We start from the raw sequence: 18,217 nt of genomic DNA, 5'->3' as shown, positions 1-18,217 counted from the left end.
AAGAAATCTGAAGTTTAGAATAACTATAGGCCATAAAATATGGACATATTGCACTAACACATGAAGCAAAGTTCAAATTTGGATTCTAAGAAAAAGACCAAAACATCACCAATGATGATGACAGGCACATCTCTGAACTTGATCTGATTTCCTTGAGGAAGGAAGGTACTGAACCGGTTATAACAGAATATGCCTTTGAAGGATTGAGCAACAAGTCCGTCATTCTCGAAAAAAATCAAATCATCCTGATAAATGTCTTAGTTATAAGGGAGAAAAAGCAGAGATGACTAAGCTGATAAAAATCTCCTCTGGACTGTCTTATATCTCTTCCAGGCAGTGCTGTTCCTCAAAAGACACACGGCACAAAATATGGTTTTGCTGTTATATCAAAGTGTGTAAGTTAGGGAAGATAGCAGTTTTTTAAACAGAAAAATTAGATGGTAACAGCAACAGGTAAAGAAGCTTTGGGATTCTGAGGAGGAAGTCCTGGCACCCCTACATAGGCACAGTAGATAAACTGAAAATGGTACACGTGCTGGTCTGAGTACAGCCTGTCTCTACTGTAATCAGAAGGAAGAGTATTACAATCCAGCGGAAGTAGCCCTTCAAAGTCTAAGGAGGAGCATTTCATCAGACAATAACTGAGCACTCACTGCATACAAAGGCAACAGATTAGGTGCTGAGGGATCCAAAAGAACCCCCTGCTTCTCTGAAATTAGAACTGCATTCTCATTTTCTCAAGCCAATGTATTTTATGTAATGAAACAAAATATGCATCACAGATCTCTTGCAGTGGTGTAAGAGTATTCAGGACCTGCAAGGAAAACTGTGCAAAGAACCTTCCCCTTCAGTCTTTTTCCTGTAGAAATATCCTACTGGTTCCCTGAAAATAGTGTAAGCTTTCTTTAGCAAGTGAAATACCACCCTGTTACTCTCTCCCTCTTACCCTGTTTCACTTTTTTTCATAACACTTAAGACCACTTGACATTTTATTGATTTGTCATCTGTCTTTCTCAACTAGAATGTAAGCTTCATGAAGGCAGAGATTTCAAAATATTTTGTTCGCAGATATATTCTCAGTATCTCAGTATCCAGAACTATATCTAGGGTTTCCCTGGTGGCGCAGTGGTTAAGAATCCGCTTGCCAATGCAGGGGACATGGGTTCGAGTCCTGGTCCGGGACGATCCCACATGCCGCGGAGCAACTAAGCCCGTGGGCCACAACTACTGAGCCTGCGCTCTAGAGCCTGTGAGCCACAACTACTGAGGCTGAATGCTACAACTACTGAAGCCCGCGCGCCTAGAGCCCATGCTCCACAACAAGAGAAGCCACCACAATGAGAAGGCCGCGTACCACAACAAAGAGTAGCCCCCGCTCGCCACAACTAGAGAAAGCCCGCACGCAGCAACGAAGACCCAATGCAGCCAAAAATAAATAAATAAAATAAATTAAAAGAAAAAAAAAAGAAATATATCTAGCATGTAGTTGTTGGAGGTTCTTAAAATTTTTTTTTTAATTTATTTATTATTTATTTATTATTTTATTTTTGGCTGTGTTGGGTCTTCGTTTCTGTGCGAGAGCTTTCTCTAGTTGCGGCAAGCGGGGGCCACTCTTCATCGCGATGCACGGGCCTCTCACTATTGCGGCTTCTCTTGTTGCGGAGCACAGGCTCCAGACGTGCAGGCTCAGTAGTTGTGGCTCATGGGCCCAGTTGCTCCGCGGCATGTGGGATCCTCCCAGACCAGGGCTCGAACCCGTGTCCCCTGCATTGGCAGGCAGATTCTCAACCACTGTGCCACCAGTGAAGCCCAAAATTTGTGTAAAATTAATAAAAGCGTTAAAAAGACACCTGAATATTATATTAGAATGATTAAGTTATAAAATTTTGGCGTATCTGTGTATATATGGGTGGGTGTGAGAGTAAATTTACAGACTCCATATGGTGTGATTCCCAGTGGACACCAAGTTAGGAGTCAGAGGATCAGAAGCTTGTGTGGGGAGTTAGGAGAGTGATTGCAAAAACAAAGCAACATGTCTTATTTAGTGGATGGAAGGAATCAAACATTGTCAGCAAACATCTCCAAAGAGTAAACCAAATGTATCTTTCTGTCCTTTCCATGTCTGAAATCTGAGTGTAGTGAATTCAAATTCACTTCAGATTAGTTGGTTTGACATTAGCTTTCTTCCTTAAGAAAACTTTTGAAACTTAGGTAGTAAAGTTTTCTTCTTTTCCCTCCTCCCTAAATTACTGCCTGCAAGATGCAAGCCCTCAGATCCAAACAGTCTCCCATTTCTATTTTGAGATTTGCCTGAGTCACAAGGTAGTCTTGGCAAATCACTCTGCTCTATCTCTCAGTTTACTGAGGCTGCCTGGGAACTGGAGCTGTCAGCCAAACAGGAAGAGAGCTGTGTTGCCTAACCCCAGAAGGTCTCCGTCCTATGGATGTGGTGAGGTTTAATGATGGATATAAACGGCTGCAGATGGAATTCCCACAGGGTGGGGGGGAAGGCAAACATTTTACTTAACTTCCTCTATAGGAACTCAGGGCTGGTAGAAAGGCCAGACTATTAAATATAGCTGAGCAGATATCCCAATGTGTCTGCATGACATGTGTTTCCAACTAAAGAGACCCCTTCTGTATTCCTACTTTTTCCTACATATATGACACCCCAAACCCCAAATATAAGCAAAGGTATGTGACTGATCTGACCCTGGCAAAGTTACACTGTTTAAAAAAAAAAAAAAGAGTCAGTGTCTATAAACATGTATAAACTACAAAGGCCCTTTTTCTTTTTCAAGAATGGGTATAAAGAGCTGCTTCCATCTGGATGCTCTGATTTGTGCCCCATCCACGGTCTCAAGTTCCTCCTGGTTGTGTAGCTAGCATGTTCTCCCTAAGTGGTTCTGCCTTAGTCACTGTGATTCTAAACTCCCTGCCCACCCCCCCTCCCAGTGATGCCTCTTGACAAAATTATTCTTTCTGTACTCACACAAATGGAAACAGAAGAGATGAAAGGCCCCGGGGATGCAGACAGTGCAGGTCTCGAGCTGAACCACTGCTAAGCACAACCTGAACTTTTCTGCCTCTCTTCGCTTGGCTGAGTTCCTCTCGTGACCCAGGGTAGAGTGATGAGCCTGGCATAGGAGGCTTAGGACCCAGGGGGCGCCTTTCAGCCGAGAGGAAAAAAAAAAAAAAAAAAAAACCACCTCGCTGCAGCAAGCTGGCTGGGAAGCTCCCAGTTCTAAAGAGAGGCTGTTTACCAGAAGAGCATAACAAGGGCAGGTCTGACTGCAAGGCTGGGAACGGGAGGCAGAGCCGCTGCCAAGGGGACCCCGGTTGGACCCTGGTTGGTCAGTCACCTGCAGGACGAAGGAGGTGAGGATGCTGTTGACCTGGCTGCAAACAATCCTCGTGGTCAGCAACATGCTCCTGGCAAAAACCTATGGATCTGGAGGTGAGATTACTATCTTTCCTTTCTGCAGCAACTTAATGAAGCAGAAAGGGTAGTGCTCCCTATTTCCCAAGCAGGAAGGAAGATGACAGGAAACGAAGCTTTTAGCAGGTTCCTGTTGTCCCATGAAAGCTTTTTTTTTTTTTCCCTTTCTCCTTTCCCTGCCAGGAGCTTGCAGCTCCATCTTTGCCATTAAGAACAAAGGCAAGTAGCCACTTTCTCTTTCCTTTTCCTTGCCTGTGGCTCATGAGTGGATGGAACTTGGGGGTTCATCTCCCCTACTCCTAAGTACTGTTCTTTTCAGGGGCTTTGCACGGTGTCACCAGAGCGCAGGCCCTCCTCCCCCAGCCCCTTCCTGCGGCTCTCCAGCTGAGGGGAGTGGGAGTTTGGAGTCACATCCAGGCAGCGATGAGGCAGGTTCCCTCTGTCTGAGGTTCTCTTTTCCGTGACTGAATCAAGGCTTTTGTAGAATTCTCTTGGGAGGGAGTGTTGCCTGTGGAAGTGTGGCCACATCCACGGAGAAGGGAACACCAGAGTTTATGTAACATGGAATGACAACACAGGGATGGATTTCGGGTCCGGATGCCCACCGACCGAAAACTCCCACCGTCTCCACAGAGAGACCTGAACCCAGGGCTCCCCCGCACCCTCCTGCAAACTGGCCACAAGTTCCAGAGCAACAACCCCTTGCACTTGTGCAGTGCTTTCCGGCTTACGAAAGAGAAAGAAAAGAAAAGAAAAAAAGCTAATACTGAGCGTTGGGGGCCGGGCACCGGCTGGGGGCTCTTCACGCGCTCTCTCTCCCTTCTCTTTCCGGCCTCACAACAGCCCTGCGAGGCAGGCGGGGTTTTCCACGTGAGGGCAGCGTCTCCCAGCTGGGATGGGCCCGGGCTCCCCTGCCCGCCACTCAATGTCCTGTCCGGGGGACTCCTCTTCCTCACAGGCTGCCTCTGGGACAACGACCACCTGTACCGGGCGGACCAGCCCTCTCCCGCGCCGGGCCTCCTCTGCCTCAACTGGCTGGACGCGCAGAGCGGCCTGGTATCTGCCCCCGAGTCGGGTGAGTGCCTGTCCCGGGAGGCGGGCCTCGGGCGGGCGGGCGGGCGGGCGGGCAGCGGCTGCGTCCCGGCCCCGGCCCATGGCGCCTTCTTTCCCCTCCCAGGCGCCGGCAACCACAGCTACTGCCGGAACCCGGACCAGGACCCACGTGGGCCCTGGTGCTACGTCAGCGGCGAGGCCGGCGCTCCCGAGAAGCGGCCTTGCAAGGACCTGCGCTGCCCAGGTACCCGCCCTGGACCCCGCGCCCAGGGGTGGGGGCCAGAGAGCCGGCAGCGCACGTGCGGCCGCGCGACGCCGGCCGGCCCCGCCCCGCCCCGCGCCGTCCGATTGGCCAGGGCTGTCTCCAGGCCGCGGGGCCCGAAGCCCATTGGCCGGCGCCTCCGCCTGGAATGAGCTCATCCTCCGCGAGCGCCTAGTAAACAACCGTGGGCGGCGAGGCCCCGCCCCTCGGCCGAGCTCCCCGCCCCATGCACCGCCCGGGGAGCCGCAGAGTCGCGCGTCCCGGGTCTACGCCCTTAGTGAGACCATGGGGGTTTACGGACCTCTTGTGGAGCGTCTGCTGTGTGCTAGGCACTCTGCTCACAGCACCCCCGCCATCCCCAAGAACCAGTTTGGGGGATCTGAGCCTCAAAGAGAACTTCAGCGATTTACCAAAGGCAGTGGCAGGGTCCAGGTTTGAATCCAAGTTTCTTAGACTCCATAGTGCAGACTTGTGGCTCCCGGCGCAGCAAGACGATTCTCTAGGATTAAATGGGCTATGTAAACATATAACATAGGGATTGGCATAAAGCTTGGGTTCAACAAACCTGAGCTGCTCAGAGGAGTCATGGATTGTTTCCTGGCATAGAGGGGGGACCCCTGGAGGACGTGGCAGCTGAGCCGGGCCTTGGAAGATGGCAAGGATTTGAGCATATGAAGACGTGGGAGGCAGGAGAGGCCCTTTCTCATAGCCTTCCCCTCACCTTGGCCTCGTCCCAGCTATGGTGCAGCCCTTAGGCCTGATCTTGCCCCTAGGTCTTGAAATCAGTGCATTCTAAGGTGGGCCCCCTCGTCTCCCCCCAAACTCAAGACACTTTCTGATGAGAGCTGTTTCCCACTTCACCTCCAGAGACCACTTTCCAGGGCCCGCCAACCTCTACAACAGAAACCGAGGAGGTGTCTGAAGTGCCAGGAGGAGATGAGGTGCAGGTGTTTGCTCCTGCCAACACCCTGCCTGCCCAGAGCGAGGCCGCTGCCGTGCAGCCAGTGATTGGGATCAGCCAGCGGGTGCGGGTGAACTCCAAAGAGAAAAAGGACCTGGGAACCCTGGGTATGACTGCCCACCCCTGTCCTTGTGGGATTTATTGAGAAATATTTGCTGATTATCTGGGGTGGAGATAATGGTATACCTTGTGTCCTGTCCTTGGCAGGCTACGTGCTGGGCGTTACCATGATGGTGATCATCATCGGCATTGGAGCTGGCATCGTCCTCGGTTACACCTACAAGAGGTCAGTAGCTTCGCTTCTGGGCTCTCTGAGAGAGGAGAGGAAGGTCCACAAAGTCAAAGCAGACTCCTTTGTGGCATTCTTACCCGTAAAGGAAGTGAGGTGTTGGAAGAGGAAAACCAGCTCAAGATGTAGAGACTTGGTTCTAGTCTTTACCAGGTGACCTTGGACAAACCCTTTCCTTTGGTGCCTTTACTCCTCACCCAAAAGCCTCCTGAGGTAGGAGTTCTTGTTCCCCATTTTACAAGTGAGGAAGCCTTCATCAGAAAGGTGAAGTAAGCTTGCTCAAGGTTATACTGCCTGGGAGTGGCTGGATTCAAACCCAGCTCTTTTGACACCACATTCCCTGCTGTCTAATCCAGCGTGCCTGGTGTGGAAGTGAGTGGCCCTGCAGAAATCAGGCTGGGCTCTCACTGCAGGGACCCTGAGATTGAATTCTTTCTGTGAGTTATAAAATTCTGCTACTAGAAAAAGTTCCCAGCCACTGCTTTTGCAGTTGGGGCTTGAATGTCCTGAGCCACAAGCAGTGGGATCTCCTTTAGGACAGGAGGAAGGAAGTGAGTAAGATGATAGGGAGTCTGTTAGCTACTCTACACCACATATGAGAAAGCCAGAGAGGCTACCTGGGAAACTCAGGGACATGACCTGTGGCTGGGACGGCAGGAGGAGGAATGCTTATTTTGAGAGGTCCCCTGAGATGCCATGTGGAAAAGGCTGTCAAAGCCAGTGACGGATGCATGATGATAAGCCAGAGTTATGCCCGTTTTTACAGCACTGGCTAACTCTAGGAAAATTATTTGCAAAATCTTGGGCAAAATCAGGGGATTTGACTTCTAGTCCAGAGTATGTGTGATGTTTCTTTTCTATGGTCTGGGAAGGCTTCCTATAAGGGAAGTGATGTGGTGGCCTGCATTTTCCAGTGGTGAGGACCACGTCTGAGCCCACAGTCCCAGTGGGTCACCCAGCATTAAATAAACTGAGGTGTCCTTAGGGCAATGTAGTCAGCCTCCTCATTTTACAGATGGAAAAGGGGAAGAGTTGGGTAAGAATAATAACAACAATAGCAGCAGTAGCGAACATTTACCAGAGGCCAGGCACTGCTTCAAATGATACGCACACTTTAACTCAGTCCTCGCAATCACCCCTTATGAGGTAAATGCTGTTATTATCCCCAGTTTACAGATTAGGAAACTGAGGCAAGAGAGGATATGTACCTTGCTTGAGGTCACACACCTAGCATTTGGTGGAGTTAAGTCTTAGCCCTGCCACTAACTAGCGATCTGTGTGACTTTGGGCAAGTTGCTTCTGTTTGCTACTCCAGGGCACTGCTGTAGCTGAGGCATGCGACTGCCTGGCCCATAGTAAGTGGTCAGTAAACCATAGCTATTTTTCTTTTCTGTAAAATGTGGGTATTGCACTAGCACTCTCCGGGCCCCAATGCTTCTCTGATCGTCTGTGATTCAGGAAGCACAGGTTCAGAGAGGGGAAGTATTGACCTGAGCGTGTCTCCTGACACCCAGTGCAAGGTTGCTGCCCTCAGTGGGATGGTTGACGTGGCAGGTCCAGGGGCACCTGCTTGTCATTTCACAGAGTCAGAGGAAATGATGGGGAGGCCCTGGTTACAGTTCATAGTCAGACCCAAACTGTGTTGGCTGAGTCTAGCTGTTGAAATATTTCCTCCTTCCTCAGCCACTGGATAGCAGTTGGCTCTCCTCCAATCCTGTGACAGTGTCCAGGCCTCCAGGTGCGTGAACTGACTGCTAAACGTCCTTAATTGCAAGCTCAGTTCTCAGGTCCAATGAGGAAGCCAAGCCTTTTTCTTCTAGATTTGTTCCTTCAGGCTGTCACAGGATTGCCCCGAGGCCTTGTATTTATTTTCCTGTAAACTCAGGGCGAGGCACCAAGTCACCAGACTCCCCGTCACTAACCATCGGACCACCCCTTCCCTTGGCAAAAGTGCTCTGAGCACAGACTGTACAACAGGAAACCACATGTGGGCTGGAGGCAAGCTCTCAGCCCCCATCTCTCCCCAGAGTCAGAAAACAGAGTGTTCTGGAAAGCACTGTTGAGCGCAGGTCCTGCTACTTCCCTGCACCTCCGTTTGTTTCTTGTCTGTTCAGTGGGGCTGTATCCCCACTCCACACACACACACACACACACACATACCCACCCCAGATTACCATTAAGTATTACGTGTAAACAGTAGAACACCAATCAGGTTAAATAACCACTAGCTGCCAGCATTTATTGCATGCTTTCTTAATAAGGATTGCCAGTATCTCCCAAAAGTCCAGCGAGGCCCAGGAACTTCATGCCAATTTGCATTGGATTGCATAGGACAGTAGGAAAAATTGGAACTTTCAAAATAAAATAGCTGGGTTTAAAAGTTAAAAGAACCAGGATCTAGTTCTGGAACACCCAGTTCTGGGTGTGACAGTAGACAAGTCATTTACCTTCTCTGATTTCCTCATGTGTAAAATAGGGGCAGGAGGTTAGTGATGATACTCCCAGCTCTAATGTTGCCTAGAAAAAGACAATATTACCTGGTGGTGGCTGCAGGCAGTACTGGGTTCAAATCCCAAATCCACCATTTGCTTGAATAAATGATTAAACCTCTCTGCATCTGCCTTCCCATCTCTGAAACAGAGATCCTAATAGATGCCGCCTAGGTTGTTGTGAGGATGAAATTAGTGTAGTTTGGGCAGACAGTTGGTGTTCCTAACCTTAGCTGCCTTGAGGAACTTGTCCTGAGCAGCAGCGTGGCACAGCACCACTTCTGACTGGGAAGGGAGCAGTGGCTCAGAGTTACATAATAATTTGAAGGAACCCGTGTTACCTGAAGGAGGTCTCGGGTGCCTCCAATCACCCCCCCGAAGAGGATGTCAGACACAGGCAGCAGCTCCGTCCACACCTGCTCTCTCTGGCCAGCCCAGCTCCCGGTCCTGGCCCCGGAGCAGTCAGGATAGAATTACTGCAAGCCATGAGCCCCCCTATCCCCCTCCCCACAAAGGCCAGGGAGAGAGCTTTCCCCTGGCCGGGAGGGGCGGGCAGGTACCAGGCTTCTTCTCAGGGGAGGCAGGGTGGCAGGTGGGGGCGGTGAGGGCTCAGCCTGGTGGGTCTTTGTCCTGGTTGTCTGGGCCATGAGGTTCAGGTGGCCAGTCTGCAGCTCCCTGCCCCTGCCACTGCCCCTGCGGCGTCTGTGCTCTGGCTCTGGAGGGAGTGTTTATTTTCTGATACAAAGGCAAGGGAAAAACTGTAAGTCATCACCACTCTGCCTACTTAAGAGAGGAGCTAAGTCAGTGAATAAGTCTTTTGTTCTTTCTTGGCTGCCAGACAACAGCCTGGCTGCCCCCCCTACCCCCAAAAGGTGGTGAGAAGGGGCTGAGCCGCCTGGTGGTCAGTGCAGCAGGCCTTCTGGCCTCTCTCAGACCTCAGAAGGGGCTAGGGGCAGCCACCGCACCTCCAGGACTCACAGGCACCATTAACAGGAGGCACGTGGGGTTGGGTGTGTTTTGAGGCTTCTAAGTGGAAGAGACTGTCATCCAGATGAGTCCCAGCACCTGCTTCCTTCATTACCCTTGGCTGCTCTTCCAGCCCGGCTCTGCCCCATTAATCCAAATTGATTTTTCCCCCTAAAGCAGCAGTACCCAACCTTTTTGGCACCAGGGACCGGTTTCGTGGAGGACAGTTTTTCCACGGATGGGGGTGGAGGGGGGGCGATGGTTCAGGCGGTAATGCGAGCGATGGGGAGCGGGAGATGAAGCTTCGGCTCATTTGCCTGCCGCTCACCTCCTGCTGTGCAGCCGGTTCCTAACAGGCCACAGACCGATACCAGTCCACGGCCTGGGGGTTGGGGACCCCTGCCCTAAAGACTTGTGTATGATGCAGCCTGACCATTATCAACAGCTCGGCTGACCACAGCTGGATGCTTGATAAAGTAGGTAGCTGAGGAAAGCAGGGCTTTGGAGTCAGACTCCAAAGCCTCACTTTCTTCTATAAAATGTGGGTGATATTTGCAGTCTTGCAAAGTTGGGTGGAAACTGAACAAAGATGGTACATGTATAAAGTGTGTGGCATCCAGTAGGTGCATAGGTAGCTCTTCTCATGCTGGATGATGGGAAGGCCATTTCCTGGCACCTTAGTGGGTCCTCAGGAAGCATGAGTTCCTGCTTTCCCTCTTCCTCCAGCCCCTTAGATTTTGAAATTCAGGCCTGGCCCAAGACTCTTGGCACATACTCTGCTTCTTTTGTAAATGGCCTTTTGGTCTTCTGCTGGCTTGGGGGCTCCCTTAATAAAATTAAACCCAGACCTTCCAAGTTTCTCCCTACATGGGCAGACTTGAAGAATCTAGCATTTTGTTTTATTACAGAGGTTAGGTGTTTTTTTCGATGTGGCGGCAGCTGTAACCAATGAACAGTGCCCAGGGGCAAAGTGAATCTCAGGCTGTGAGTGGGGATGCACTTGGTCCAGACTGCCCTGTCCTCATGGCCCTCCATGGCCCCTCTGGGTGCTCTGGGAGGTCGTCTGCTGCGGGGGTTGGTGGTGTCCAGTACAGAGCCTGATGAGGATGGGTAGGAGCTGCAGGCTTACACATTCAGAAACTCGGCCACCCAGGGTGAGTCAGGGAGGTGAGCTTATAGGTTTGCCTCTGTGACCTTACAGTGAGAAATAGGGAGTCAGGGCACATGATGCGTGGGATCTCACAGAATGTTAGGGTCCGTGGAGGTTATCAAGTCCAACTCCCTGTTTTACAGATGATGAAATGAAGGCCCCAAGAGAAGGGGAGTGGCTGAGGTCACACAAATAATACTCACCTTGGCTGGTCAGTAGGAGAGTTCCCTTGGGAACCCAGATTAAGATAACATTGCTTGGTGAGTCAAGTCGTATTCAGGGCAAATCATAACAGCCTCCTATGAGTTTTACAGCAGTTCCACTGTTTTTGAAATGCTTTCCCATCCATTATCTTATTTGGAGGCAGATATTATCCCCATTTCATAGATGAGGAAACCAAGGCTCCCCGAGGCCAAGTGTCACACAGCCAAGGCTGGGCTGATCCAAGTACAGACAACTGGTTTATTTAAAGACAGTTGTGAGGTACCTGTGCCAGCTCTTCCCTGTCCAGCCCCTGCTGTTTTCTCAGTGTTACTCTCCAGTCTCTGGACACTTCTGTCATCGCACCTCACATGGTGATGGCTGTGTAATCCATCTGATCTCGGCCGTCTCCCCAGGGAGTCTGAAGCAGGCCTGTGTTGCTGCACCAAGTCATCCATCGGCTACTTGTTTCAAGGCCTCTTTGGGGTGGGCTCCTTCCGGGAAGACTTCCTCTGACAGCTGAGTCCACGTGTCTAGTTGCTGTGTCAGACGATGCTGACCTGCGTGCTGGGGGCTGGTTCTCGTGTGCAGTGTGCTAGGCACACACGAAGCCCCTTGGCTTGCAGTGGGGGTGGCCTGGTCCCATGGGGTGGGCAGAACATGTGCAGCTGGAAGACCGGGTGTGTGAGTCCCTGCCCCACTGTTTCTTTGGGGGTGACCCTGATCGGGTCAGAACTTCTCTTGAGCATCAGCCTGAGTCTGACAGACTTGGGTTTGAGCCCACCATGTCATTCGGAGAGTTCAGTTTCTCTGGACTTATTTCCTCATCTATAAAATGAATGATAAGACCCAATTGTTAGGGTTCAGAATGAAGTGAGATAACGCACATAAAGCTCTTAGCATGGAGCGAGCACTTCATGTGAGTGAAATGGGGCAATACCACGGTCTGATTGGGTCACTGAGCACCATGAGAATTGGAAGGCGTGTGAAAACTCAGGGTCCCATGGTCATTGTCTCCCATTGACCTGAGCAGCCCTCAGAGTCTTTTTTGGCCCCTGCATGGTCCCTGTTTCTAGCCAGGGCTCACAGCTTCTGGCAATTTTGGATAAGATGTCTCAGAACAGGATGGTCAGGTCAGTTTTCTGGACAATTTTATAGGTGAGGGCTGAAAATTCTCTGGGTCTTGTGGCACCTTGGGCTGAAAAAGCAAAACTCCGCCTTGCTTTAAGAGTCTCTTTCCTACACGGTATCTTCATTGAGCCCCACTGCAGCTGTGTGAGGTTCATGCAGATGAGGTTTAGGGGCTCCTTGCTGAGTTAAGGCAGTCTGGCAGAACAGAAATCTAGGCCATGAGCCACTGACTGGCTGTGACCATGGCCAGCCCCTGCCCCTGCTGGGCCTCAAGATGCCACCTTAGGAACAGAGCCATGCAGGAGGCACAGCCTGAATGCTTCCCTCTTCTCCTGCCAGGGGCAAGGACCTGAAAGAGCAGCATGAGCGGAAGGTGTGTGAGAGGGAGATGCAACGAATCACCCTGCCCTTGTCTGCCTTCACCAACCCCACCTGTGAGATCGTGGATGAGAAGACCGTTGTGGTCCACGCCAGCCAGACTCCAGTTGACCTTCAGGAGGGCAGTGCCCCCCTCATGGGCCAGGCGGGCACTCCAGGCGCCTGAGCCCCCCATGATGGGCAGGAGCCCATGCAGACACTGGTGCAGTACCGCCTACCCACCTACAGCTGGGAGGATCTACACTTTTTGTTGTGGTTAAAACCCCCCACTTATTTTTTTGGTTTGTTTTTGGTGAATCCTAAGACAAGCAGGTGGCACTGTGGGCTGAGGGTGAGGCTGGGTGGGGTCCTACCAATGCTCTTCCTCCATCCCGTGGAGCAGGATTTTGCCCGTGGATGGAGGCAGCGGCAGTCCCCACAGCAGTGCTGCCAGCAGGGGCTTCCAGTGCCCCGGAACTGAACCAGGGATGGACAGGGAGCTCCCCCAGCTCCTCTGTGCTTTATTGTCCAAGATGGCCTCAGCCTCTGCCTCCCCATGTGTTCTCCTTGGGCTTGAGTGGTGCACACTGTTATTCACAGTTCAGGTCATGTAGGTTGAGAAGCGGTGTTTAAAAAAGATATTTAGTTTTTTAAATATTTGGGATGCAATTCCCCGCTGACCTCTGAGAAATGGAAATGAGTCTGTACGAAAGTCAGAACTGTGGGTTGAGAACGGGATCTAGGCGGGGGGGCTGCTGGCAGTGATGTGCCTTGACAACCGTGGGCTGGGCCCAGGGACTCTTCCTGTTTTGAAAGGAAAGGAAGGGAAGAATCGCACTGAACATTCCACTTAGGAAGAGGGTAAAGAAAGATCTGCAGCTGCCTCAGGCCACAGGACCCGAGTGGACCTGGGGTGCCCCAGACGGTTTCTCTTCAGGGTGGACAGTGACCTCTCTTCATTCTTCAGGGGTGAGACAGCAGCCAGCTAACCTACGGGAATGACACTGTGGGTGAGGCCTTGTGAACTGCTTCTGAGAGGTTAGCCTGGAAACCCACTTGGAGGCAGGGCGATGGAGGGCTTCAGGACTTGGCTCCTGCCTCGGCCCAAATCTGCAGGTGGCTCTGTAGCCTCCAGGCCAGCGCCTTCCTGTGGGGTCAGTAGGGCGAGGGCCACAACCCCTAACTTGTAAAATAATCATAGAACCATTGGAAGGGACCTTAGGGTTCCCGAAGCCTTTTGGACAGAGGGGCCAGAAGTGGAAACTGACATTCAGGGTCACAGAGGAAGCTACCAGCACGGCCAGCCCAGAGGCCCTGATATCACACTCGGAGGCCTTAGCACTGCTTCCCGTCCACAGAGCTTCCTTCCCAAAGCCTTGCCACTGCCTCACACGGAGAGGGGTTAGTGGGGCCCAGTCTCTCCCGCAGGCTGTTCCTGGAAGTGATTTGCTGAGGGGACCTAGGCCTCAGGGGGTCCCTTGTTGGTAGTGATGCAGAAGAGAACATTACTGGTTTCTACTTTTCTATAAAAGCATTTCTCTCTGTACATGTTTTATATACCTCATTCTGACACCTGCCTATAAAGTGCAGGAAATTGCTCTGCATTTGACTTACATAAATTAAAAAAAAAAAAAGATGACTCCATATTGCCAAGTTTTTGTGGGGTATCAGGACCCTCCTCCCAAAAGTTGGGAAGTTTTTGGTTACCTTGTCAACACCTGCATGGCAAGCTCTGGCTCTCTGTCCTTCACTTGGGCCCTGCACCTGGGAGGCAGCAGCAGCTGGATGGTTGGGAACTGCAGCCTCCGTGTTTGGGCGTCACCATCCGGAGCTTTTCAGGTCGAAGCTGCAGGAAAGAGGGTGTGTGGCATCCCAAAGGAGGCTGGTCACTGCAAATCCTCTCCCCCTCAGCATTCTTTCCGAGGTGGAGATAGTTAAAACGAACATCAGGCAGCCCCTGGCAGGGGATGGAGACGGGGTGGTGGGTGGTGGTGCTGTAGCAGCCGAAGGAGGGATGGGTGTGCAGATGAGGGAAGAGTCTCCGGGCTCCCAGGAGCAGCTCTGGGCTGTGGAAGGTCCCTGTGGGGGTGACTCCTAGGGCTCCAGAAGAAGGTACCAACGGGAGTTCGTTGGGCTTTTTAGCAGGGATTTAGCAGTAGGTTCTCAGCCTCTAGGAACACTTAGGGTGACCTCTGCCCATACCCAGACACTGCTCTATACTTCTAGAAGCAAGGGGCATCCTAGAGCATCAGTTTTTCCAGGAACCAGATCCTGCCCTTCAGTTGGACTCCAGCTTTTGGAGAAATCACCTTTGGGTATGTGGATGCCTAGTGTGCCCAGGATCCTACAAGCCAGATCGCAACATCTTGCCCAGCCGTCACCCTCCACGACAGACCCCGTGTGCAGAAGCAAGAAACGGGTCTCCCCTTGAGCACTTGCAGGGAAACACCAGGGGTGGGGGTGACTTGCATGCATTTCTTCCCTTAATGAAGGTGGCACCCAGCCCTGCAGAGAGGACTCCAGGATAGCCTGGCTATGGGAGCGCACGGATGTCAGAGGGTGGCAGCGTATGGCCCTGAAGGGATGACTCAGCCAGGAGGTGGGAGTCAGACCTGCCGCAAGGCCAGGGCTGCCTCAGGTGGGTCGTGCACATTCTCTGGAGCAGGCTGGTGTCTGTGTAAGGAGGGGAATCAGAGGTGGGGGGCACGAGAAGTCCCTGCCATGGGGTCAAAGTGGCCAGCACACCCTCCACGTGCATCTCCCTGAACCAGGCCGCAAGTCACTTTCTCACTCTCAGCACGGTCGGTTATGTTAACTGCTTAATTTATTTGGTCTGCTCGATGGCCCCGCTTGGGCCCACCGCCCCACACTTGCGGGGACCACTGAGGCACCACCAGCCACACATGCTGGCCTTCCCGCTGCCGGGAGCCCAGGGCTCGACCCTACAGCGAACCTGCACACTCCACACTTAAGTATGGTCTAGACAGCAAGGAAACTCTGGCCAGAGGTGACATCTAGTCCCACAACTCATCAGGTCTATGTACAGCATTTCACATAACACCCCACAGATAGAACAAGATAGTCTGAACAGCAACCGTTCTCCTGCATCACTCCCACCCGCCTCCTCCCCCCACCCCCAATATAACCACCATCGCAGTAAGATCCCAAACCCACTCCTAATCTGTTAAATATGGTGCAAGGTCACACTTAACGGGGAGGCAAATCTACTTGTGTTCAAGACCCCCACCCCAGCTTGGAAGCCAGGGTAGAGGGTGTCCCCTGGGCTTTTCAGCACCCACAGCTGTGAGCTGTGGCTCAGGAGGCTGGGGCCAGGAGCTCATGAGCTGGGCCAGCCAACATGGGAGGTAGAAGCCAGAGAGCCCGGCTCGGGGAGATGTCCCCCCCAGCACCTCCGCTCTGGGACTCTGCCACCACCTCTTGCCACCCAAGCTGCTGCCTGGATCAGGCACAGTGAGGGGTGAGCATCGGCTGCCACGAGGACAGGGCCGGGAGACTGCTGAGATTCCCAGCACCCCGCCCCATACACTGGGCCTGCGACCAGCCACACTGCCCTCCAGAACCCACCTAGCAAAATCCCAGGCTCCTGAGGTGCCCACCAGGGTGTGAGTGACAGCAGCCAGGATACTAGAGCTTTCTAGCGGGCAGGGCCTCTTTCCTTCCAGCCCCAGCCTCTTCCTGCACTTGTGGCTGACTGCTTGTGGGAGGCAGAAAGGAAGTTCCCAGCCAGTCTCCAGCAGCTCAGTTTGAGAACACGGGGGGAAGCTCCCCCTCGAGCTGATGTGGCCCCTGGGCCCGGGAGGTGAACAGAAACCAGCCCTTCCCCTGACTCCTGGATGGACCCACTACAAACCGACTAAGGGACCCTTCAAAACCTACTCCCTTGACCCTGCCCAGGGGAGGGCGGGATGTGGAGTGGAAGGGGGTAGCACCACTGTCACTTCACATCCTTGGATGGCCGCTCACTTGGCCACGCTCCCATGAGAAGTCCTCCTGCACCAGCTGGACCAGAGGCTTCAGAGCCCACAGGCAGGTGCACCTGGGATCCTGCCCAGCAGGTCCAGGTCGCAATGATTAGTGTAAGCAAGAGCCTCCCGGAATCCACTGCCAGGGAGTTCCCGAGTGGTCATGAGTAACAGATTCCTCCTGGCACGGGAACCAGGCTTTTTTTTTGTTTGTTAGTTTGTTTTCTTCTTCACAGCTTTCAGGCGAGTGTTGGATTTACAGACAGTAACCAGGCCCCAGAACCTGTGGAGATGGTTTCCCCGGTGCTGCACCCGCTCGCCTCCTGGGGAGGTAGTAGGGATGGCCAGTTCTGCTTCTAAACAAGCTGCCAATCCACAGGAAGCGCGGAAGGCCCTGCCCACAGCAGGGATGGGGCGCAGAGGGGGCAGTGCTGGCTGTGGAACGCCCCCCCGCAGGGGGCTGGGCCGGGGCTAGGGGGGCGAGTCCCGGGTCAGGCCATATTGCACGCTCACAGTGTGGTCCAGCTCCTCCAGCTCTGCAGGCAGCGGGATGCCCAGGTCCCCAAGGTACAGGGAGAGGGCCTCAAAGGAGTCCTCCAGTTTGGAGAATGCTGGTCTAGAAAGAAAAGGAGTTGGAGACAGGTGAGATACGGGGGTGGTGGCGGGGGGAGAGAAAGGGTGGCACAGAAGGCACCCAGGCCTGCGGCTCCACTGCTTCCTGGGTGTCTGACCTTGGGCAAGCCCCTTAACCTTGGTGTACCTCTGTGGGAAACGGGTCATGTAACTGCGTAGGTTGCTGTAAAGATGAGAGATAATAACACTGGGAGAAGGCTGGTCTGGCTTGAGGGGGCAGCTCAAAAAAAGCAAGTCCAGGAGAAAAAAAAGCCCATCCCAGGTCTTGGAGAAAATGCAACCATCACAGGCGGGACTGGACTAGGTACCCTTTTAAAGATCCTTTCCAGTCCTCAGGCTGTTTCCACATCAGTGGATCTGCCCCGGGAGGGGCATTTCATAGACTCTGGCAGCCCTTCCCAAGGAGAAAGCAAATGCCTGGCTCCTAGTGCCCTGGAGACAGCTCAGCTGCCCTGGAAACCCGACACCTCAGGTTTACTCTCCCGCCTCCTCCTTGATTCTGCTTAGATATCTTGTCACCTTCTTGGCAAGGCCTACTCTGATCACCGTGTTAAAAATTATAACTTGCACCCTAAACAATCCTCTTTCCTCGGCTTGACGCCTTTTTCCATAGCATCTGTCACTTCCTCATATTCAACACAGTTTGTCATATCTACTGTTTATCACTTCCCCTTGTTAGAATGTGAGTCCCCGGAGGGCAGGCCCCTTGGTTTTGTTCACTGCAGCATCCCAGAGCTTATGAGCACAGCGTCTGGCACGTGGTAGGCACTCAGTAATATTGTCTGAATTAAAGACAGACATTTAGAATGACTGAGAAGGGATATTAGCAAACGAATATTGTGTGGCTTAACATTTTCTCCTCATGCTCTTGTTCTGGTGAGACTGAAGGATTTTGGTCCTTTGGTCCACGAAGGAACAAGATTCAGAGCCTCCCACCAGCAAATCCCAAGTCTAAAGTGGACCTTCGGAAATCATTTAAAAATAAAGGTTATGTGACAACTGGTTATCTTGGGGGGGGATGGAGCTGGGGAGTGGGGAGTGCTGAGGGGCACACAGCTCAGGAGATTATAGAAAACGTATACTTCCTGTCCTATATATTTTGGTAATGTCTGAATTTGTTTTTTAAAAGAAACATAATTTTTAATAGCAGAAGCACAAAGGTTCTAGTTTTCTAATGCACGAACTTAAAAAGACTCAGAATAACTTTGGTAATAATGAAGGCTATAACCTGAGAAGAATAAAGGTAATTTTAAAAGATTTCTTTAAAGGAAGAAAATGGCTAAACGCATAAAGATGCTCACAG

The 18,217-nt window shown here is 52.1% G+C and overlaps 2 protein-coding genes across 5 annotated transcripts in view; one reads left to right on the top strand and one right to left on the bottom strand.

Annotated features, from left to right (window-relative positions):
• The first annotated feature begins 3,222 nt into the window (after positions 1-3,222).
• PIK3IP1 (phosphoinositide-3-kinase interacting protein 1) lies at positions 3,223-13,924 on the top strand. Its single transcript, XM_061169705.1, has 6 exons — positions 3,223-3,457; positions 4,398-4,514; positions 4,617-4,736; positions 5,622-5,822; positions 5,923-6,001; positions 12,281-13,924. Exons 1-6 carry the CDS (start codon positions 3,385-3,387, stop codon positions 12,483-12,485), a joined length of 795 nt encoding a protein of 264 aa, XP_061025688.1. The 5' UTR covers positions 3,223-3,384; the 3' UTR covers positions 12,486-13,924.
• Positions 13,925-15,104: 1,180 nt separating this feature from the next.
• The window catches only part of LIMK2 (LIM domain kinase 2), a 54,336-nt gene continuing 51,223 nt past the window's right edge, over positions 15,105-18,217 (bottom strand). For all 4 annotated transcript variants that reach the window (XM_061169702.1, XM_061169701.1, XM_061169704.1 and 1 more), the window contains one exon: positions 15,105-16,897. In XM_061169702.1, coding sequence (XP_061025685.1) covers positions 16,753-16,897 — 145 coding nt within the window. In that variant the 3' untranslated portion in view covers positions 15,105-16,752. The remainder of the gene's footprint in view (positions 16,898-18,217) is intronic.

Source organism: Eubalaena glacialis, chromosome 15 (assembly GCF_028564815.1).
Source record: "Eubalaena glacialis isolate mEubGla1 chromosome 15, mEubGla1.1.hap2.+ XY, whole genome shotgun sequence".
NCBI classification, from domain to species: domain Eukaryota; kingdom Metazoa; phylum Chordata; class Mammalia; order Artiodactyla; family Balaenidae; genus Eubalaena; species Eubalaena glacialis.
This window is presented reverse-complemented; position numbering and strand designations above follow the sequence as displayed.